Here is a 24,716-nt window from a genome sequence, read left to right as displayed (position 1 = left end):
CACAAACATCATCTTTAAAAATATGTATTTACTGGGCCCGGCGCGGTGGCGCAGTGGTTAAGGTCCTCACCTTGCACACCCGGGATCCCATATGGGTGCCGGTTCTAATCCCGGCAGCCCCGCTTCCCATCCAGCTCCCTGCCTGTGGCCCGGGAAAGCAGTTGAGGACGGCCCAAAGCTTTGGGACCCTGCACCCACACAGGAGACCCGGAAGAGGCTCCTGGCTTCGGATCAGCATAGCATCGGCCGTTGAGCTCACTTGGGGAATGAATCATCGGACGGAAGACCTTCTTCATATCCGCCTTTCCAATAAAAATAAAATAAATCTTTAAAAAAATATATGTATTTACTTACTTATTTGAAAGGCAAAGCTAGAGGCATAAGGGAGGGACACAGAGAGAGAGAGAAGTCTTCCATCTGTGGATTCAATCTCTGAAAGGCTATAATGGCTTGCACTGGGCCAGGGTAAAGCCAGGAGCCAGGAACTCTGCCCTGGCCTCCCATACAAATAGCAGGCATCCAAATAACACGTGGATCATCTTCCTCTGCTCTCCCAGGTACATTCACAGGGGGAGAGATCTGAAGTGGAAATGCCTGGACTCGAACCTGTGCTGCTATGGAATACTGGTGTGGCTGCACTACTATGCCAACCACATATATAGCAGTTTTAATGATTGCACATTACAACACACTATGCACAGATCATAATGTAATCTCTGAGGGACATTTGGGCTTATTTCCAATATTTCACTACTATAAAAAAAAAAAAAGCTGGGCCCGGCACAGTGGCGCAGTGGTTAAGGTCCTCACCTTGCACGCCCGGGATCCCATATGGGCGCCGGTTCTATCCCGGCAGCCCCTCTTCCCTTCCAGCTCCCTGCCTGTGGCCTGGGAGAGCAGTCGAGGACGGCCCAAAGCTTTGGGACCCTGCACCCACACAGGAGACCCGGAAGAGGCTCCTGGCTTCGGATCAGCATAGCATCGGCCGTTGAGCTCACTTGGGGAGTGAATCATCGGATGGAAGATCTTCCTCTCTGTCTCTCCTCTCTATATATCTGCCTTTCCAATAAAAAAATAATAATAAAAATAAATCTTTTTTAAAAAAAAAGCTGTGATGATCACCATATTAACATTCAGCATGAACTTTTATGTTAGCTTTTCCTTTCCTTGGGATATATATGAGCTTATCTGGAACTTCTGACACTCTGCTAAAGTGACCTAAAAAAAATGTGCCTGCGGAACACTCCTGCTTTGTGAGTCATCTTCATGACCAGAGTTCTCATGGCTCTGTTCACATTGTTGAGAAATGTGGTGAGGAGATGGGCATGGAAAATGAATTAGAAAGGGCTTAAGTCGGACCAGCTCAAGAAGCCTGTCAATCAGCAGCAGTTGGTGATGGACCCAATGAGCCATTTTCATAGCCTGTACAGACAAGGCACATGGCAGGTGGGGGTGAACATCACCATGCCAAAGCTGCCAAGCCGAACAGAACTGGTGCAAAGCACTGGATCCAAAGCCCTCCTGCTTGTGTACACTTGCCAGCCAACATGTCAACCACTGCCTGCTGATGTCACACCTTCAGCCAAAGCCAAAGCAAAGGCCTCAGGGAGTCTATGAGCCTTGGCCCCTGGGACTGGTATGGTAGCCTAGCTGCTAAAGTCCTCACCTTGCATGAGCTGGGATCCCATATGGGCACAGGTCCTAATTCCGGCAGCCCCGCTTCCCACCCAGCTCACTGCTTGTGACCTGGGGAAAGAGTTGAGGATGGCCCAAAGCCTTGGGACCCTGCACCTGCGTGGGAGAGCCGGAAGAGGCTCCTGGCTTCAGATTGGCTCAGCTCAGCTCAGCTCTGGCCATTGCGGAGTGAAACAATGGGAGTTGATTCTGAGTGTGAATCAATGGATGGAAGATCTTCCTCTCAGTATCTCCTCCTCTCTGTATATCTGAGGCTTGGGTGCTGTGGAAGCTGCATGAACACTTTCAATCCTGTGAGGCACCCAATGGTAACCACAATGGGTCACGCTTCAGATGACAACTCAAAAGGCAGAAAACGTCAACAGACCAAAAGCAAGTGTTTTGTCGCAGCTCCCGATTTGGTTACTGTAAGCACGCAGGCAGTGGCTCAGTCAAGGGTCACAGAGAGATTAAACAAGAAATAAGCAAAAGTATCTGACCTTTTAGATACTTTCATGGGCAATGTGACAGAACGGTAGTGCTTTCCAAATAAATCTAGGACTATTAACATGACCTGACAGGGACATTTGCAGGAGGGCCAAGACTCAGGTCATTTGCTGTATTTCTGCACCTAGTCAACCTGTGAAACGCTGCCCTGTTCCAATCTTGAGACAGGCGCAGGTGTCGAGCACAGTTCAGATGCTCTCACGAGGTTGGCAGCTCACACATGCATGCCTGGATTCCAGTCCTGCCTCAGCTTCTCACCCAGCTTCCTGGGAGGCCGCAGTTAGTAGCCCAAATACTTGGGTTCCTGTCACCCGCGTGGGAGAACCGGATCCACTTCCCAGCTCCCGGTTTCGAACTGTCACAGAAACAGCACTGGAGGAGGGAGTCACTAGATGGCAGATGTGTCTCTCTCTGCCCTTCAAGTCAAGCGAAAAAAAATAAATGAATAAAAGAAATAGCTTTATGTGATTAAAATTAAAAAAAAAAGTTAAGGGCGGGGGTGGGGGTGATGGTGGGCTCCTTGGAAAATTGCAGAAATGACCTTTTCGTGAACAGTCAGGAAGCCGAGTTGTCCACACGGGTCTTCAACGTGTTGAACTTAGCCTGCACTCTCCTGTCCCCAGCGGCTCAGGAAGCCATCGCGGTCAGTGATTCAAACACTGATTCAGCTGAGAAGGAACAGCACTTCATGTCCTGTGCCTCAGTGCGATGACAGCAAATGTGGGAGGGGGGCTGCAGGGCTTCAGTGAAGGGCGCCACTCTAGTTTACACAGCCATGCAGATAGCAGGGACAATTACTTCTTTTATGTGCACTTTAAGCTAATTCGGAAAATTTCTACTATTATTCCAGTTTAACAAGCTGCAGGCTCCTGGGAGGATTTTCAAAGACCCGGCAAAAGTAGCTGAGAGTGAAGAAATGATAGGGGGAAAATAGAGGGTACCATACAGACGGCTAATTAACATCTTGTAAGACCATTTAGTGAGGCAGCTGGGCTTGTCACATGCTTTAAAAGATTCACAGAATTTTCCGAACTCAAAGGGTTTTCAGAGAGCGTTCAGCACAAGCCCCTCATTTCATGGATGGGAAAACTGAGACCTAGTTAATTGCATCAGGTCACAGTAGGCTCAATGCAGAAGCAGGGTGATACCTCAGGGTACCTCCGAAGTACCTCCAAAGTTGTTGAACCTGCTCCAAAAATGATAAATGATCGCTCCCGACAGAGTAGCATCAAACAATTTATCCAGATTTCCTTTAATGTGCAAATAATGATTCAAGGAACTTTTAAAACAATATTTCTGCATAGCTACAACATCATTTTTACTTATATTTATTATGGCAGCTCTAATCATCCTACTGTATTATGTTTTTTTCTTCTGCTAATGCTTCTTCAAAATTCAAGTATTTCTCATAAAACACCAAGCATGGGAGGGTTGTCTTTATGCTGTAGTCCCCAAACACAAATTATGCCCCAGTTCTACTATTGCTATTCCCTTTGCCAAGCAATTCTTCACAACCCCTCTGAACTACCTGATTAGCATATTCATGAAACAACTGATTCAACTATGTTAATTAGCAGCTTTACTACAAAGAAAAAAAAAAAAAATCCCAGAACTGGCCAAGAGGGGGAGCAGCTAGCTGTCACTCCCATGCTCAGGCTCTACCTCCAGCATGGAAACACAGTAGATACACAAGTACAGAAGCAAATTCTTAAAACTCATAGTGACATATTTCAACCATGCAAAGCCCAAGGATTCTTTTGCATGAGATGCTGTCAAAGCAACTGCTCTCTTGAATTCGAACCAGATCTAAGTGTGCGCACACATACACACACACACACACACACACACACACACACACACACACACACGTGCTCACATATACGCAGGCAAACTCACACATGTTTAGAACTACATCACAGACTGCACAAACCCTTGAGATGTCCACAAAATATAAAATCACAGTATAAAACACATAAAAAGATCTTGGAGATCAAGAGGGCATTCATCACTCAGATCCAATGAGTCCAAAAACACCCAGGCTGTCACTAGAACTCCGATCGGCAATCAAGGAAAATGATGAAAAACTGAAATGATGGGATAACTTCTAGTGACATAAGTTACTAACCGTACAAGCCCCTGGACTCTATTTTTATGTACAGGGTTACAAATAAATAAAATCTCACAGGTATGCTTCAGTGATACCAGGGGTTGTCTGGAGTCAGGGTCACTGCTTGAACTTATGCAGTAAATAGCAAAAGGTAAGCCCTGTGTGATGCCTTAGTGGCTAAATCCTGGCCTTGCATGCACTGGGATCCCACAAGGGTACCATTTCATATCCCAGCTGCTCTGGAAAAGCAGTAAAGGATGCTCCAAGGCCTTGGGACCCTGTACCAGCGTGGGAGACTAGAATAAGCTCCAGCCTTCTGGCTTCCTATCAGCTCAGCTCAAATTGTAGCCATTTGTGGAATGAATCAGTTGATGGAAGATCTTTTTCTCTGTCTCTTCTTCCCTCTGCCTTCTACCTTTCCAATAGAAATAAATACATCTTTTTAAAAAAAAAAATGGCAAAAGGCAATTCATTGAAGTGCCCTGGCCCCCGTGTTGCTATGTCCTCACTATGTGTCTCCAGCTTTCACTGTGCAGACTAGCTGCACTGTCTCGCTCTCCCAGCTGCCATCTTGTTACTTGGTCTGCTATCCTCTCTTTCATTCACACCAAAGTCACAGAGTTTACGGGCTGGCTTTTAAAAATAGATTTTTATTTTGAATTTTGAATTATGTAGTACAATTCATATACACTGGGAATTCCCCCCACCTAAACTCCCACCCCCTAAAGGATTTTCCCCATTTTACTACAATGGTGTATAGCCCTTCACAAGGAATCTTAATTCTATCAGTCTCATAAGGAATCATAATTCCATCAGTGTCTTATTTAAGTGTACCCCGACATTGTTGGTACAGACAATGTCAGACAGTCCAGCATCCCATTCTCTACACATGTCCAACAATTTCATTGGGAATCCATCTTTTGTCTGGAAGCAGGGATGCATGTTGCATTATATCCCCACATCTGAATATGATAGACCCCAGTACTCCATCACTATACATTTCCATAATTGAGAAGCCATGAAACAAAGTCAACAACTGGTATGAGTTAGAACAGCAGTGTACAGGCTGGCTTTTGCAATAGGCAGGTTAATTCCCACCTTTGGGTTCTGAGTTAACATTCCTCTATGGTATTTATTCAACATCCCTGGATCCTTAGGCTTTTAGAATGGCAGGTTCTAATTACCCATGTCAAAAATGCATCAGTCTGGTGCAGCACTTAAGACACCACTTGGGATGCCAGAATCACACATCTAATGACATATTTAAATACCTGGCACCCAAATTCTAGTGGTCTTTGAGCTGCTGATGGCACAAGTATGTGGGTTTCTACCATCCTCATGGAGACCCAGATCTGAGTTTGCTGCCCCTGATTTCTGCCTGGCCTTGCCTCTACGTCATCAGAAAGGAAGTCTCTATTTCAACTAAAATAAAAAAAGTAAATACATATATAATAATGGACAGGCACTTAATGGGTTACATCACCACTTAGCATGCCTACATCCCACACAGAGTGCCAGTTTTATCTACCATACTCCAAATCCATCTTCCTGCTAATGTGTCTGGGAAACAGCAAATGATTGAAATATTTGCGTCCCTGCCAACTATATGAGAGACCTAGATGGAGTTCCTGGCTACTAGCTTCAGCCTGACCAAGCCCTGGCTGGTATGGCCTTAGTGGTAATAATCTAGTGGCTGGAAGAATTGCGAGAGACAGAGAGGAAGACAATCAGACAGACAGACACACACACACACACGCACACCCTCCATCCGCTAGTTCAAGCCTCAAATGGATGCAATTACTGGAGCTGGGCTGGTCCAAAGCTAGGAGGCAGGAGATTGTTTAGGTCTCCCACATATGTACAGAGTATCCCAAGCACTTGAGCTATCCTCTGCTGCTTTTCCATGCACATTACCAGAAGAAGCCGTTGGCATATAGCACCATGCCATAAATAAATGTTTTAAAAAATGCCTGAAAGTCAATCAAGCAATGCAGCACACATTACAGGATTATGGTTTGCTGGCACCAGTTAACTGAGGTTTTACCGTTATAATATTATTTCATTGTTTCAGAAGACCTAACTTGGAGAAAAATGTATCGGGTATTTTGGTTCTGTTCTGAAGACCACATTACTACCCTTTCAAAAAAAAAAAAAAAAAAAACACCATTTGCTCAATGACTTCATTGACCATGCCATATTTTAATTTGAAACTAAAGGACAAAAACTCGAGACGTATAACTTTTCCTGAGAAGACTTGAAATAATTCAGGCATAGTATTCACACATTATGTTTTCAGTCCCTTGTTTTTTTTTTTCTTGAATTAAAGACAATACTAACACTTACTGTGAGTTTTTCTACATGGTTTAAAAAAAAAAGCCTACACATTGGTCAGAGGAGTTGTGCTATAAAACTAAGAGGAGTGAAAAGGGCTTTTTTTTTAAGATTTATTTTATTTTCATTACAAAGTCAGATATACAGAGAGAAAGATCTTCTATCTGTTGATTCACTTCTCAAGTGACCACAATGGCCAATGTTGCACCAATCCGTAGCCAGGAGCCAGGAACCTCCTCCAGGTCTCCCATGTGGGTGCAGGGTACCAAGGCTTTGGGCTGTTTTTGACTGCTTTCCCAGGTCACAAGCAGGGAGCTGGATGGGAAGCGGGGCTGCTGGGATTAGGACCTGTGCCCATATGGGATGCTGGCTTGTTCAAGGCGAGGACTTTAGCTGTGAGGCCACCACGCTGGGCCCTTGAAGAGGGTTTTGAAAGAGTAAGTTAAGCAGTAGGCCCAGAGACAATGGTTGTGGGCCACAATTCAGGAAGACTCTCATAACAAAACAGTGGCAAGACTTGGAGAAGATGGCTTTAGAGCTAGGAAGCAACTCTATTTCTGCCCCATTGTGTGACCAACAAAAGAATCATTTCTAACTGGCAGAATGGTTTTCCCTTCAACATTCTATTCCAAAGTCCTCAATTATGCTTTTTAAACATCAACCCTCATCCTCCAAGATCCAGGATCCTATATGTGGGTTGGTTCAAGTCCCAACTGCTCCACTTCCTTTCCAGCTTGCTGCTTGTAGCCTGGGAAAGCAGTGAAAGATGATGCGAAGCCTTGGGAACCTGCACCCCAGAAAAAGCTCCTGGCTCTTAACTTCAGATCGTCTCAGCTCTGGCCTTTGCAGCCACTTGGGGAGTGAACCAGTGGACAGAAGATATTTCTGTTTCTCCTTCTCTATGTAAATCTGACCTGCCTTTCCAATAAAAATAAATAAATCTTCATGAACAAAACAAATTAACATCTCAAGATTAGAAAGATGTCTATGTGTCCCCCTCAAAGGAACAGACTATCATCAGCTTATTATCTTGAAAGGGAAACAATATAATGGAGAGAATTGTCATGCTTTGGAAAGTGACCTTAATTTAGTGGTCAAGAGGCAGGGATGCTCTAATAATGTATTTTCCAATAGCACTCACTCTCACAAGGTACTCATATCCTGTTAAATCCCAGAAAAACTTACACTATATGTTAAGGGAATAAGAGATCATAAGGAAGACAGAAGGATGCGTAAATTATTCCTAGGCAGCCAGCAAATGGAGATAGAAGTAAGATTAAATACATTTTTTTTTTCCACACAAAGTATCTAGAAAAAAAAATACCACATAGACGGTGTTTTAGTTCAAGTGCATTAGAGACTCAATTTGCTTTTGTGGTCTAGCCTGGAAACATAACTACCACTTATTAAATCAGTTGTGTGGAATAAAAATATGAAAGCCAACATTTGAAAGACATCCTGTTCTATAGCTGAGGACTGACTTATCAGCAATATCAAATCTAATTTAGTCTAACTTCTCACCATGGTAACGAGCCCTTGGCAGAAATACTCAAAGACATTTCACATCTAGAAAACTTGCCTTGTACTTCTTTGCCACTCATAATGTCAAGAAAAGCATGCATCAAAGGTACTATGTAATTAGAATGGCCTTTAAAACAGGCATAAAACAAATCATTCCTATCAAAATTAAATCCATTACACATCAATCTTCACACTGAGAGAATAGCATCAGAGAAAACAATCTTAGACCCTCTATTCTGATTCCCCGAAGTCTGTCACTTCTAACACTATCCCCAAAATGGATTGAAGGGCCACTTATTTAACACATTTTGGTGATTTGTTCGCTATTAAAGGAAAGTGTGGATGTGAGAAACAGGCCGGGATCTGCTATAGCTTTCTATGCAAACACGGCACTTGAGCCCTGGCTACACAAAGGAAATGTAGTTACAGCTCGGCTTCACAAAGGCCATGGTGAAGGCCATGATGTCCAGCAGCCACTTCTGGGTCTTGGCTGAGTGAACACTCTCGGGGAGAGGTATCATCCTGCCGGCGATCTAGGAATTGTAGCTATCCTTGGGGAGCTACTTAGAAATTTGAACTCCAGCATGGGCAAGGGTCTCTAGGGTTATTTTGACTAAGACCAGCTTCAGATGCCTGCTTTGCATTAGGAAGTCTTTCTCCTCCCCCCCACAATAGTGAGTTGTGTCAACAATACTCTTCTGTGTTCACCCACAAAAATAAATGAAAGCATTTAAACTTAACCACACTATGTTTTGTTCCTTGTGACCATATTTCCCCTAACGTCTAGCATACAGACTCCAGGGAGGATTCTAGCCATGGGGTTGGAGGACTAACTTGGCCTGGGGGACAAGCACAAAGGGAACCGAGGCGCTCTAAAACAGGCAGTGTACAAACTGAAACCATCAGCCCCGAAAGGTGACTTGAATAACATACCATCAAATTTCTTGTATCGGGAAGCGAAGATGGCCTGCAAGTGATTGCACTGTTCGCTCACCACACTTTTGAAATCATCTTTACTCTGTATGCTGTACTTCTCCTCCATCTCCTGAGAGCAGCAGGTAGAACCCTGGGGACAGATCTTCAAATGATCACCTGCAAGATGAAAAGGAGGACAGTCAACCTCTGTCATCATTCATCAAGGCCAGAAGGTGTCCGTGTGCTGTTTTATCTCACACTATGAGCACTCTTACAAAGCATCCGGTAGTGTGTCTACCTAAAAAGTTTCATGGAACCTAAACACACGTAGATTTTCTTCTTGGCTTCTCTCTTCCCTAAGCCAAAACAACCTGCTAACAATGCCAGATGTGGGCAACAGCCTAGGTTGCAGTCCTAGGCAAATGTTATACTGCTGAGAGAAAAGCACTAATAGCTGGCAGGCATCCTGGACCAGGTTAATGCCAAATCTCTGTTAATGATACAAGTGTGCCAGCACAGTTGCCTAGCTTATTTTATTTTTTTTTTTCCCCTCTAAAGACATGTGGAGGAAGGGAGGGAGGCCGGTTCCATGACGCCCAGGGGTGTGGAGCCTGGTGCGGCTCAGGTTGCCTGGCCTGGGTCCTTGGGCCCACCTGCACAATGGGTGTCAGGGCCATAAGCCCCAGGTAGTCCTCCTCAGTGGAAAAGACAGAGCAGTGAATGGCAGGCCCAGATGCACACAGAGGATATGGAAGGCCATTGGTACCTGCAGAGGACATCTGCTAGCATATCAGAGAAAGGAGGGCAGAACAAACTGGTCAACTATCCCAACCAAGTGATGACAGCAAGTAACTGGGCGAATAGAGACTCAAAGGTCAAATATGTCAGCTGATGGACATTGGAAGAATTTTCCCATCCTTGGATTCCCCATCCTTGGCAAGAGTGTCAGCATTTGAGAACCATTGAAACGACTTAAGTACATGCCTTGGAGCATGATTCACATCATGGACTCTGCGTTGATATTTGGTGGCTGGTCCCCATCCTCAGGTACGCAGGCTATTGGGAGTTTGGCTGTGGCTTCTCACCCCTTATGTCCCCCCGGCCCCAGGCAAAAGACAAAGGAAAACAACAGTCTCACCCACTTTCAAATAACTCTTGATCCTTCCCATCCTAGTCAACTATATAAAAAAATCATCAAAATTTAAAAAAAAGAACATGCTAATAAAGCAGATGGCTAAACCACAGGAAGAATGAAATGGCCAATAAAAGGAGCAATATTCTATACCAACTGAGGTCTTCTTTATGAATTCCCTGAGATTCTCCGGAATATACTATGTAAGCCATGCAAGTGAGACAGATCTTCTGGATTTAGAAATTTATACAACAAGAAAGGCTTTCCCCTACAGAAGGTTATTTCAGAAATTTCAAGCCTGTATAAATTTCAAAAACGCTTTGCACCCAAAATAAGCTAATCTTTTACTTCCATTATCCATGAGTCTTTTTCAAGTGCCTTTATAAATGACAATAAAAAGTAAGGCATATTTATGAGAAATTGTTACATTGGGGAAGTAAAGATAATTGGCATATTTCTTTTTTTTTTTAATTTATTTAAAAACAGTGAGTGCTAGATGGAAAGAGAGATCTTCCATTCAGTGGATGACTCCACAAATGTTTACAAGAGCCAGCACTGGGCCAGGCTGAAGCCTGGGGCCAGGAATTGGAAGTACTTGGAATATTTGAGCCATGAGCACATGAGCGCATTCCAGGATGTGCAGCAGTAATGAGCTGGATCCCCAAGCAGGCTTCAACCCCAGGCACTTGAGTATGTGATATGGGCATTCGATGTCATGTATTAACCACTGAGTCAAATGCTCAGCCTAGGGCCTGGCACGATATCCTAGCAGCTAAAGTCCTTGCCTTGAACAAGCCAGCATCCCATACGGGTGCTGGTTCTATGGCTCCACTTTCCACCTAGCTCCCTGTTTGTGGCCTAGGAAAGCAGTCGAGGACAGCCCAAAGCCTTGGGACCAAGCACTCGCATGGGAGACCAGGAAGAAGCTCCTGGCTCTTGGCTTTGGATTGGCTCAGCTCCAGCCACTGCAGCCACTTGGGGAGTAAATCAGCAGATGGAAGATCTTCCTCTCTGTCTCTCCTCCTCTCTTAAATATGACTTTCCAATAAAAACAAAATAAATCTTTAAAACAGATGCTCAGCCTAGATTTGTGCTGAGAACTGATTTGTACGCACAGAAGAGGCTAGGGGAGTTTAGGTTAGATGATCTCAACCTATGATGAAACACAGAGTGGGCAATGCCATGCGAGCCTCCATCTTGACATTTGCTGACATTTTTTTTTATGTAGATGTCAGAGATAACATCCACTGTTCGAGTCAACAGCATAGCTGGCTATCCCAATATAGACTAATGGCTGCCAATTTATGTAACCTTTAAGTAATCTTACAAGTCAAAGGAAATGTCAACGTCAGCATCACTCCAGAGCAGCCTGACCCATGAAAGTATCTCTTTCTGCATTTTTCTTGCAGTACAGAGCTCAGGGCATGAAAATGTTAGTTCTGGAAACCCTAGAGGCTCTTGTCTTCTTCCTTCTCTGAAATGGAACAAAAATGGTACCTTAAAAAGACAGTGCTGGCCTTCGCATGATGACTCGGTGATTAAAGCCATGCCTAGCTTGTGCTGGGAACCCCTTTGGTAGCTGGCTGCTCTACTTCCCATCCAGCTCCCTGCTTGTGGCATAAGAAAGCAGTCAATGATGGCCCAAAGACTTGGGACCCTGCACTCATGTGAGAGACCCGGAAGAAGCTCGTGCCTCCTGGCTTCAGATCAGCTCATCTCTAGCCATTGCGGCCATTTGGGGAGTGAACCAGCAGAAAGAAGATCTTTCTCTCTGTCTCTCCTTATCTATGTAAATCTGACTTTCCAATAAAAATTCAAAAATAATAATAAAATGAAATTTTAAAAAGAATGACATTTACCACCAGGAAGATGTGTACTATTCAAAAATCACCTGTACTAGGATCTATTGCTTTGGTTACTATAAAATGATGGGTGTGGTTTAATTCTGTACCCACGTTTATAAGGATTCACATTCACTTTGGTCTGTAAAGAATCAGCCACGCAGGAATGATTCCATTCCTGAACCTGGCAGGGGGCCGAGTACATTCAAGAAACAAAGGGCTGGCAAAGGAAGAGCCAATCTCAGAGCCCACACTCATCGTGGGAAATGACCAGGAGCTAGCCCCTGCTGCTTCTGGGGTGTATGTACATATGGGAAATGGGTTTTCATCTGACAGGGATAGTAAAGGAACTGTGAAGTAGGGGCACATTATATATAAAATGAACTTGGCTATTTAGCACCTCACACTAGCTTGACAACTGCACATAGGCAACCAATCATGCATATTTCCCATCATTCTTCCCTTGTGGCAATTAAAAACTAGAGAGTGTTACTGCCAAGAAAATATGGGGGAGGGGCAGATATAGCATGAAACAGGAGTATTCAAGTGACTTCCATGTCCAGCGATGGCTAAAACCTGCTTATGAATTTTTGAAAAGCTTAATCAAAAAATTCTACTAACAACAACAAGATAAACCAACAAGAAGAAGAAGAAAAGCATCTTTTGGAAAAGGGAATGAGCATGTAGCACAGGGCTGTGAAGTTGCAGAGTACCACAGATCTCATTAGCGAGAGAAGAAAGGTTGCTAAGACTCAGCTTTATGGAAACGCTTTTGTTACGACCCAAAACAAAACTCCTTCCCTACTGGCTTAACAAGTTCTTGCAGCGGGCCTTTCTTGTGCTGGGACCTATAATTACCAGAGAGATATCACTCATCTCCTGATTTCAGGCTTGATGGCTTCCCCCATTACAGTCTTAATATCTGCAACAATGAGGGACACCAGATAGTACAAGGGCTCCAGTTGTATTAATAATCCACAGCATAATCAGACTCCCATGCACAAAATTAACCAAAATGCGCAGAACAACAACTTATACATAAGACTAACGATGTTGATCATTCCGCAGAAAGAGTGGGTTCTTTTGTAATATTGCCAGAGTGTTAAAATCTGTAACAGTACTGGCTGCTATTTCAAGACTCTACGGTGATATGCAAAAACAATTCCTGAATTTGGAAAATAATTTATGCTCATGTGACCTTCACAGGGTCCAAACACATGACAAAGGAGACCTTATCGGATGATCCCTTTTCCACCTTCCACGCACCAGGACAAGTCAACATGCAAGCATGTATGCACACCCCGGAGCAGAGCAGGAAGAACGAACTGTCCCCACTGAGGAAGGTGCTGGAGTCTGAGAGGTTGAAACCTACCCAGAAGAATCTGACACAAGGGAAAACTTCCTTTGAAAATGAATAAGTGCTCTGCTGAAAGGATACAGTGCTTCCAACACTGTGCCAGGCAGGGCCCACTATGTATCTCAATACTACCTGGGACCTTAGGCAGGACCTCAGGGAGAACTTCCTTCTTCATTATTTCCAGGAGGACTCTGTGTCATGGTGAAAGGTTTGTCTTGACTGATAACAGCATAGTAGACATTTATTAATATTTTCTCTGGCCTCGCCTACTTTCTTTCAGCATAAAGTTCCCACTGCAACATACAACAGGGCCCTGAATGTATCAGTTACTCAATTCTGATTTCATTCTTGCCTAAAGGCCTGAACTTACACGCAGTTAAATACACACTTGAGAATTAGCCCCAACATATCCATAGGCGAAGCGCCATAATTGGCTAGTGCTGCTGAGAAGTACAGGAAGTAAAAGGAGGCCAGGGTGGGTATGATTTGAAAATGGAATCACAGTCTTGATTTCTAAGAAACTTGAAACTTGACAACTTCTATTTTAAGCTCCCCCAAGATGAGTTTATTTTGAAATCCAGGACATCGTCATTATTTGGACCCCCGTGTTTATTGCAGCTCAATTCACAATAGCTAAGAAATGGAATCAACTCACATGTTCATTAACTGCTGATTGGATAAAGAAAATGAGGTATTAATATACACTGGAATACTACTGAGCCATAAAACAGACTGAAATCTTACATGCCACTGGGAACCATTAGCTTACTGAAATAACCAAACAAAAAGACAAGCATCACATGTTTACTCTGATATGTAATAGTTAATACAGAAGACAAATGTATAAGAAAGGAAAAATATCCTGTAATTTCATTTTGAAGCCACTGCTTCCACTCGAGGAACTGTGATTTTCCTATTTTATGTTTACTCAAACTATCTTCTCTGTAGGGCAGAAACAGAGAAGACAAACATATCTTCCATCCGCCGGCCCACTCTCCAAATGTGCTGCAATGGCCAGGACTGGCCAGGCTGACAACTCGGGCCATCTGCACTGCTTTCCCAAGCTCATTGACATGCAGCTGGATTGCAGGTGGAACAGCCAGGGCTAGAATCAGCTCAACACTAGCCTCCTATTTGCTGAAAGAATTATTACTAGTGTATTTAGCTTGTGACTGTACTATGTACTAAAATTATGTTTTTGAAAAAAAATTAAAGGAAGAATGGGGGAGGGGAACTGAGTGTGGGAAATGGGAATGGAAGTATGGTTATCTTTGCAGAATTCGATCTATGAAATACATAAAATCAGCTCTCTTTGTATTAGTGACATTTTCAAAAGGAAAGATATCTTGTATTTCATATCTTAAAGTGCTTCCAAAATACTATGTCTAGGGCTCAGTTTGGTAGCCTAGTCACTAAAGTCTTAGCTTTACATGAACCAAGGATTCCATGTGGCCGCTGGTTAGTGTCCCGGCTGTTCTACTTCCCTTCCAGCTCCCTGGTTGTGGCCTGGGAGAGCAATTGAGGACAGCCCAAAGCCTTGGGACACAGTACTTGTGTGGAAGAACCCAGAAAAAGCTCCTCGCTCCTGGCTTCAGCTCAGCTCTGGCCATTGTAGCCAATTGGGGAGTGAATCAGTGGACGGAAGATCTCTCTCTCCCTTTTCCTTCTCTCTGTAAATCTGATCTTCCAATAAGATAAAATAAATCTTTTTTAAAATGTTATGTCTGCATGAGAATTTTCATTTTGGACATCTCCTTTCTAAATCTGGGGGTATTTGACACTGATACCATGATTTCCTTTAGAACTATAGCAACAGAAGTCAAGAGAGAGAGAGCCACTGTCGGGTGGTACTTTTTTAAAGAGGCCTTGGATGATTCAGATGTATACGTACAGTTAGGAAAGACTTTGAGCCCTGAAGAGCACCTAACTACCTAACCCACCAGCTCAGAGAATAGTAGGTTATGACCTAGAATTGTCATTCATCTCCGTTTCCCTGTGATACTCTAGCTACCATGGTTCTTGGCATATCTACAGATATGCCTGTCCATGACTCTCTTCCACTCCCTTACAACTCTCCTATCTGCTTCCTACTTGTCCTTCTGCCCATCATTGCTCTTTTTAAATCCCACCTCATGCCTTTAATATGTAAAGGCCTTAATATGTAAAATATGCCTCATGTATGTAATATGAAGATGCAGAGGTATTTGTTGAACTTATGACGAGTTCCTTGTTCACAATTCTAAAAAGTAGGTGAGGGCCTGGAGCAGTAACTAGTGGCATAACTCCTCGCCCAGCACTCACTGGGATCCTATATAGACACTGGTTCTGATCCCAGCAGCCCTGCTTCCTATCCAGCTCCCTGCTTGTGCCTGGGAAAGCAGCTGAGGACGCCTGGGGCCTTGGGATCCTGCACCTGCATGGGAGACCCAGAACAGGATCCTGGCTTCTGGCTTTGGATCGGCTCAGCTCCAGCCATTGCGGCCACTTTGGAGTGAATCAGTGGACAGAAGATCTTCCTCTCTGTCTCTCCTCCTCTCTGTATATCTGACTTTCCAATAAAAACAATTATTAAGGAAGCACATAAATTAAGTTGCTTTCTGTAAAGGGCCTTTGATCAGATATTTTCATTCTAGGTCTGTGGCCCTCAATAAAAAATTTCCCAGCCCTGTTGTAGGGCAATTATATGGGAGGCAATGAAGCATGCTTTTAAAATGCTTAACTCTATAGCACTAAAAACAAAAACAAAACAAAACAAAAAAATCACTCGAAAGAGCCAAATTTTTTTCAATCATATCAGCTCTATGCAATTTTGTTTGTTTTATTATCAATGCCTTCATTTTTAAAGCTGAAAAAAGATAATCACACTAAATTACTTCTCAATTCCGTTTGAGTGTGCAGTTTTTTTTTCTTATTTTTTTTCTGAAAGCACTTCAAATCAGCAATCAATCTACATAGTAGGCACTGGATGTGAGGAATCTATTCCATCCTTTAACAAAGCTCTGGGGCGAACATTTTGTTTGTTCCTCTTTCTAAGATTGGCTGGGATGTACAAATGGGCTATCACTAATGTTCACTTACTCTCTGTTTCCCACACACAAAAATGTTATTTATGGGGCCGGCACAATGGTGCAGTGGTTAAGGTCCTCACCTTGCATGCCCGGGATCACATTTGGGTGCCGGTTCTATCCCGGCAGCCCCGCTTCCCTTCCAGCTCCCTGCGTGTGGCCTGGGAAAGCAGTGGAGGACGGCCCAAAGCTTTGGGACCCTGCACCCGCATGGGTAGACCCAGAAGAGGCTCCTGGCTTTGGACAGGCATAGCATCGGCCGTTGAGCTCACTTGGGGAGTGAATCATCAGACGGAAGATCTTCCTCTCTGTCTCTCCTCTCTGTATATCTGCCTTTCCAATAAAAAAAATTTTTTAAAAAAGTGACTTATGGTGGCTGGCTTCCTCGGACAGCCCTCAGAGTGGTCACCATTAGGTTAGATTCACCTGGCCCCCACGTGGTAGCACAGTGGCTAAAGTCCTCACCTTGCATGGGCCAGGATCCCATATACTCGCTGGTTCTAATCCCACCAGCCCCACTTTCCCATCCGGCTCTCTGCTTGTGGCTTAGGAAAGCAGTCAAAGATGGCCCAAAGCCTTGGGGCCCTGCACCCATGTGGGAGACCCAGAAGCAACTCCTGGATCCTGGATTTGGATCAGCTCAGCCCTGGACTTTGCAGACACTTGGGGAGTGAATCAACAGATGGAAGATCTTCCTCTCTGTCTCTCCTCTGTATATCTGACTTTCCAATTAAAATAGATAATTCTTAAAAAATACATTAGATTCACCTACACCTTTACAATGCTTCTTAGCACCAGTTCAGTGGTTAAGCAGATTGTTGGCGGGCCATGACAGTACAGGTCAGAGTGAAAATTTTCTGAGCATAGTAAATACAGTGAAATTGCAGTGGCTGAATCACCTGTTATATGAATTTTATCTCAATAAAACAGTTGCACCCCCCCAAAAAAAAAAACAATTATTGAAAAAACAAATAAGGACATCATAATAAAGGAGGTTCCTAATACTTAAATACATCAAGACTAATTCATCAACTGTGATAAATACAGTAAACTAAAGTAAGATAGTAGTAATAAGGAATCCAGGGGTTGGAATACAGAAAACTCTATGATGTCCTTTCAGTTTCTGTAAATCTGAAACTCTTCTATTAATGTACGAAATGGATTCTGCAAATAACACTGTGTGCACACATTCAGCACAGCATGTAAAATGCCAATTGGGATATGTCCACTCGAGATTGGAGGCCTGGCTCTGCTTCCAACCCAGCTTCCTGCTGATGCATACCTTGGGAAGTGACAGGTGATACTTTAGGTACTTGGGCCCCTATCAATCCTATGGGAGAGAACTCGATTGGATTGTAGGCATCTGGCTTCAGTCTGCTGCAGCTGAAGCTGTTGCCAGCTTTTGGGGAGCGGACCAACAGATGGAAGACCTCCTTCTATTACTCTTACAAATAAAGTAAAAAAAAAAATGAAAACAAAATTTAGAAGACATACTAGAATGAACAATGTGGTGTAGCAAGGTAAGCCACTATTTGAGGTGGCCACATCACACACACAGCACCTGGCTGTTCTGCTTCCCATCCACCTCCCTAATTCACCTGAGAAAGCAACAGAATTTGGCTCAAGCACCTGTCACCCATGAGGGAGACCCAGATGGAGTTTCTGGCTCTTGGCCATCACCTGATCCAACCCTGTATGTTGCATGCATTGGGTAGAAAACCAGTGAATGGAAGATCCCTTTCTCCCTTTCTCTGTCTCTCTTCCTCACTTCCCTTCTTTGTCTATCACTCTGCCTTTCAAATAGATCAATCTTTGGGAGGAAAACATGTGAACTATTAGAAATAAATAAATAAAGCTAGTCTCAGCTGGGAATACATGGAAAGGTGGCATTTATACCATGTTTAAAAATAAATAAATAAATACATGACATAATGCTAATATTGGGGAGCTACATTAAGCTATTATTTGCTGGGGCAATTTTCCTAATCCCTCAATTGCTACTTTATCCTTTTTCTAATTTTTATTTGTTCCAAAAGTAAAACAATTCCTTGCTGTTGGTCAAAAGCATTACTGAAAGAATTTCTGTTCATTTCTCCGACCTAAATGCACATAACCACAAAGTGAGCTAAAATACAGGTTACTATATAACTGTAGCCCCCCAAGCTGCCCAAGAACCCCCATGAGGAATATACAATGTTATCCTTCATGGGAACAAAGAAAGAAAATTTCTAAAGGGTTTTAATAATCCCAGGGGGTAGGGGATGTACACATCAAGCTATCCTCTCCCCTTCCCAAAAGGAGTGAAATTACTGCATATAATGTGCTAACACACATGGTGAGCCTGAAGTCATTTGACCTAAAGCTCAATAATAAAGCATATAAATTACAGTCATTATGCAGGTATATGATTTGAGATCACCAACCCATCAGTAGTAGGAGAAACGCAGCTAGTTAGCATTTTGCAAAAACCTTGCCAAAATATAGCTTTGGAGGTCTTGAGACTGCCAATTATTTTTAGGTCCACTAATCCTTCGAGATAGGATAGAGAAAGCCAAACGGAAAGACATACAATTCAAAAATCACTCGCATATTTTTTTTTCTAAGAATAGCATGGTGCGGGTATACTGGGAAGAGTTGGGGTCACTGCTTTCAAACTCCATGTGAGCAAACTTGCAGCAGCTTTAAACTCTACTCCAGGTAGACACCAAGCTGAGCATTTTGCTGCTTTTGAAATGGTAAGCAAATTAAGCACTGTCTTAGGTCTCCATTTTAACTGCACACTAAATAAGGCCCAGAAACCATGTGGAAAGGCCTCCAAGGCACACCATGACCTTGTGTTACTATCACTTCTGAGCAGCTAGCAAGTGAGTGCATCTACTCTGTGCATGTACAATCACTACCTTAAGGACTGAACAGGTAGAGTGACACTGACGATTAACCCCAAACTGCTTAGCAATTCTCAGCTCTGGCAAATACTTCCTTAGCAGTCAGTGCTAATCAAAGGCTCAGTGAAATGTGCCAGGGGCCTCTGCAAGGCAGATAAAGGACAGTGACAGGCAGGCAGGACAAAAATCCATCCTTGTCAAGGAATGATTCAGGTGTGCATACCTTCACAGCACCATGTGAGTTTGTCTTACGTATTAATTTATGACTTTTGTTGAGTTCCTGATTTAACAGAATCCTCAGAGTTGGATAAATGATCCGCAAAGCTTCCAGGGATTTACAAACAAGTTGAAGCAGCCACATATAAAATTTAAGCACCTTGCAGGAAAAACAAAATACAAACAAAAACAATAAAAAACAAAAACAAACTGATGATGTATGTTATATAATACCTATGCAACTCCACAACTCTCCTCGAATCACTAGTGTTTTCCTCCTAAATTCTTTCATATCCCCAAGCATCCCTTTATCTCAGATTTTCTCTTCAATCAGAAAGAGAGTATAGAGAGTAACATTCGCAGAGTTGCTCCTGACTGCTGTGGCCTCAGCTATATATTTGGCCACCAATAAAAAGCAATCTGGGACCCGGCGCAAGTGGTTAAGGTCCTCGCCTTGCACGCCCGGTATCCCATATGGGCGCTGGTTCTATCCCGGCAGCCCCGCTTCCTTTCCAGCTCCCTGCCTGTGGCCCGGGAAAGCAGTCAAGGACAGCCCAAAGCCTTGGGACCCTGCACCCGTGTGGGAGACCCGGAACAGGCTCCTGGCTTCAGATCGGCATAGTATTGGCCATTGGGCTTACTTGGGGAGTGAATCATCAGACGGAAGATCTTCCTCTCTGTCTCTCCTCTCTGTATATCTGCCTTTCCAATAAAAAAATTAATAAAAATAAATCTAAAGAAAAACCGCAATCTGGAGAGGAAACTTCACTTTCAAGTGACTTTTTCCCTCTGGGCACCCAACAGTCCTTCTGATGTTTCCATCCCCAAGGCACACATCATAAATCCTGGCAGTGCAAGATGGATGCTCAGACCATGATCTCAAATTGGGGGAGGGCTGTCCTTTCTTTCCATCCCTGGGTGATGGCCCCTGACTCCCAGAGGGTTCTCCGGTGCAAACACAGAAAATCTCAGAGAAAGCAAGAGGAGGAAGGTATCCCCAAGAAAATGTCAGACTCACAAATTTCTTGTGCCACAGGAAGTTAATGGGTCTCTAAAGGCAAGAGATTTTCCTATATTGTTTCCATTTTTTTCTTATTGAATATTAGCCTTTTGTGAGGTTTTTTTGGTTTATTTTAAATTTTGTAAAAGATTGCTTGCTTTTGAATCACAGAGAAAAGGACATCTTCCATCAGCTGCTTCACCTTCCAAATGAGTACAATGTTCAGAGCTGGGCCGACCCCAAAGCCAGAATCCCAAGCATTTGGGGCACGTTTTGCTGCTCTGCCAGGTGCATTAGAAGGGAGTTGGATCATAAGTTTAAGAGTAGGAACATGAAAAGGACCCATCTGGGATGCTGGTGCTGCAAGTGGAGGCACTGACCCCACTACAGCTTTCTAAAGCAGCCCCCAGGAAGGCCATTCTCAGATACTCTGAGCTTACTGAGAATGAGCAAGAAAATGCAACTGTAGGTGGTGAAGCGCCTATCAGATACTTGCTGTAACAGGATGATGAATGCCTTTCATTTGATACACATTCATGGCTTCTGTGGGTCATGAAAACTTACCACTCATTTCATTTCCTGTTTTTACTAATTGCTTTCAGCTCAGGTAGCAGGAAAGTTAAAATCCCTCTTCACCTTCTTGATATACCACAAGATACATCAGGTGAGAAAGGTTTTGAGTAAACCGGCCACCCAGAAAAACACCTACATACTAGAGGAGGATTCTATTTCCCCAGAAGGCCATGCAGAAAGATTTTACACCAAATGACAGCAGAGTCCTGTTTCTCACATCCAGGGGAAAAAAATGATCCTATAACATCAGAGTTCAAGCCATACAAATGGCTCCTTGAAAGTCTAACCAAGCAACTGTCGGAACAAGGAAGGGAAAGAAACATTTACAGTTTCTACGTTTATGCTTAATTACATCCTTTGAAATCCACTTGCATAAAATTCTTGTTAAAGGTCATAGCAAGTCACAGCTTATTCTAATACAGACAAGCACTGAGGAACTCTTTGATTAATCTCGGTTCCCAGAGACATGGCATGAGCTGCAGTGAAACAGGAGTTAATTTCACAACATGAGACCAAAAAAAAATCTTATGAACATGACCATGGGAGAGGGGTAGAGCCCTCCTCACATCCCCACCCTTGCTTTCCAAGACTGAGTTCCCCTGCCCTTTTAATTGGCCATGCAATATCTTTAAATATTATGCTATGTGGTATGAGTCATGTCATTCACAGATTTTTTTTCAAAAAATTATTTATTTGCAAGGCAAAAAGACAGAAATGGACAGAGTTGTCATTAAATTGGTTCATTCCCACTGACGCTCACATTAGCCTCAGACCTGTTGATTAATTGCAGTTGTTGTCTTCACTGAGATCTGAGCATTCAGTGTATTCAACATGTCTTGACATAGTTACTCATCGAGTCCACCCTGAGAGAAATTATCTGGGAAAGGAACTCTGCCCTAACTTTTTTCCCCAGTCTAAGTCAAAGAATTGATTCACTTTTTTCCAAACTAACCTTTGACCCGATGGGGCAACAAAAAAACATTGCTGCTGTTTAATGCAGTATTTATCGAGTGCTTCTGATGGGCCAGATGCCATTCATCAGCTCAGAAAATACAAAAAGGCTTGGCCTCTAACTTCTGGAACATTACAAGATGAACAGACATGTGCTTCGTTGTTGTTCTGCAGGGGTTTTCCCTCCTTCTCTTTGCTGCAATCTGATTTCTGCTACCCAACAACTGAATCTCTAAGACACCTTGATTTTACCTTGAAACAACATAAGCCAAAAGGTGGGAAGAGAGATCACTGTGTATCACTCTGTGGGACTCGAAGGGCTGTGCCATAAGGAGGTGTGTCTTTGGACAAAGTAGAATTTATTTATTGCCAGATATATTCTGTCCATTTGGAGAAGTGGGAATACTGTCCAAAATTACAGTCAGGGCTCAATCATGTCGTCCAGGAAGTCAGTATGGGCTGTAGGGGTGGAGGAGATGATTGGGCAAACTCCCTAAGGATCTGTCTGCCACTTTAAAAATGTATTTATTTTTATTGGAAAGGCAGATTTACAGAAAGAAGGAGACAGAAAGATGTTCCATCCACTGGTTCACTCTCCCAGTGGCCACAATGACCAGAGCTGAGCTGATCTGAAAACAGGAGCCAGGAGCTTCTTCCAGGTCTCTCATGTGGGTGCAGGGTCCCAAAGCTTTGGGCCATCCTCTACTGCTTTGCCAGCCCATTAGCAGGGAGCCAGATGGGAAGTGGAGCAGCTGGGACACAAATCAGTGCCCAGATGCAAGGTAAGGATTTAGCCACTAGGCTGTTGCACACAGTCCTGCCACTTATCTTTCTCAGCAAATCAAAATTCACAGGACAAAGACCTCTCATGCAAATGCTATTTCACTTAATTTGGTTTGATAAATCAGAAGTCATTTAAAACGTTACAATTAATTTTAAAGACCATTTTGGACAGTGCTGATGCTTTGATTTCTGGAAGGTCCTTCATCTGGTACATGTGCTAGACAACATGTGGATGATCAATGTGTCACTGGCTGGCTCCATTCAATTTTTACAGCTGAGCTCCTCAGCAGAGGAGCCTTGGGTAACTGATATAGCAAACAGCAAAGCAACTGCAATACAGCAGATAGCTCCTGTGTCTTGGCTCTGCAAAACTTCAACTGAAAGGTGCCTGATGTCACCGGTACAGTATTGATTGGTCCATTCCTGTCACTTTCCTTTGGTTTCTTAAGTACCATGGACAGGGAAAAAATCATAAGCTCTATGGACATTAAAGTGGTAACTTGCTTACTTATCCAGATGTGAAATAATTTATTTCCTTAGGAAAGGATGGAAAATAGATGGCAAAGACAACAGAAAAGACTTCTTTTGTGAGTCAGCAGATATGTCTCTGAATCTATGTTGGAGGTGTTTCTGTACTGCAGAACATTCAGTTAACCAAGAATGAACAAGTTACCAAGTGAAGCATCTTTGCTTTGTACATGGTTAAAGAGAGTGGATGGGGCCAGTCTTATGGTGTAAGACTGGTTCAAGACACAGCTGCTCCACATCTGATGTAGCTCCCTGCTAATGAGTTTGGATGATCCAAGTGTCTTGAGACCCTGCATCCATGTGGGAGACCAGTTAGAAACTCTGGCCTGCCACATTTAGTCTGGCAGAGCTCCAGCCATTGAAGCCATTTGATGAATAAAACAATGGATATAAGATCTCTCTCCCTTTCTATAACTCCAAATCTCAGGTGAATACTTTTTTTTTTAACTTGAAAACGAAGGGGGAGGTAGACCACTAATCTGAGCCTCTACAAAAAAATTAAAGATTGCTTCCATGGGGTAATAGGGCATCACTACAGATTAGTGTTGTCCTTTCAGGACCTAAGAGAGGCATCTACACCTCAAAAATCTGAGCACAGACAACTTCCTATGGCCTCACACAATTGGGTATGAGCCAGCTGCTCATTCACAAAGCAATTAATTTGATCAAATGTCTGGGTCCCCAGAAGTTCCAATTACCTCTCTGTTCCCAGATTGTGGCCTACCATCAATGCTCATCAGCTTCTTTCAAATGAGTAATAGGCCAGGAGCGGGGGGAAGAAAATGGGAGGTAGAGTGCAAGAGTCAGAGAGACGCAATCAAAAGACATGGACCAAGGACCAGAAACAGAAATGAAGGTAGTGCATGGCCCAGGATTGCGGAGCAGGAGCACCTAAAGCGGATGGCTTGTCGCGATTTGGTACCAGGGCCTCCGGTTACACAAGAACCACCCAGAAGCAGACGGACATGTTTTTCTCCCTAGTTTCCATTACACAGAAGCCTGCGGATGGCATACGGCATTACTACCGCAATTACTGACTGTAATTATCAGGAAAAGTCTTTGATGTGATAGCAAAAATTATTAAAATGGCCCTTCATAGAAGAAGAGCAACAAATACAACCTCATCTGGAAAATTCAAGGACCCAATTTTGTAGCAGGACCTGCCAGAAAAGAATAAGTCAGTTTAGTGCACTTGTTTTCGGCTCCTATCCTTGAAGAGGTTTTATCCTACGTGGGAAGAAATAATGGAATGTGGTTCAGGATATATTTTAAGAGTACACTAAAGCTACTTCAAAGGAAAAAAAGAAAAAAAATAGTAACCTTCTCATTG

The 24,716-nt window shown here is 43.3% G+C and overlaps 1 protein-coding gene across 1 annotated transcript in view; it reads right to left on the bottom strand.

The window, feature by feature from the left end:
* Positions 1 to 24,716, bottom strand: part of GPC4 (glypican 4) — a 113,085-nt gene that overhangs the window by 27,716 nt on the left and 60,653 nt on the right. The window contains exon 2 of the mRNA XM_040999712.1: positions 9,074 to 9,232. Coding sequence (XP_040855646.1) covers positions 9,074 to 9,232 — 159 coding nt within the window. The remainder of the gene's footprint in view (positions 1 to 9,073; positions 9,233 to 24,716) is intronic.

Source organism: Ochotona curzoniae, unplaced genomic scaffold, assembly GCF_017591425.1.
Source record: "Ochotona curzoniae isolate NIBS_2020 unplaced genomic scaffold, NIBS_Ocur_1.0 scaffold_1852, whole genome shotgun sequence".
NCBI classification, from domain to species: domain Eukaryota; kingdom Metazoa; phylum Chordata; class Mammalia; order Lagomorpha; family Ochotonidae; genus Ochotona; species Ochotona curzoniae.
This window is presented reverse-complemented; position numbering and strand designations above follow the sequence as displayed.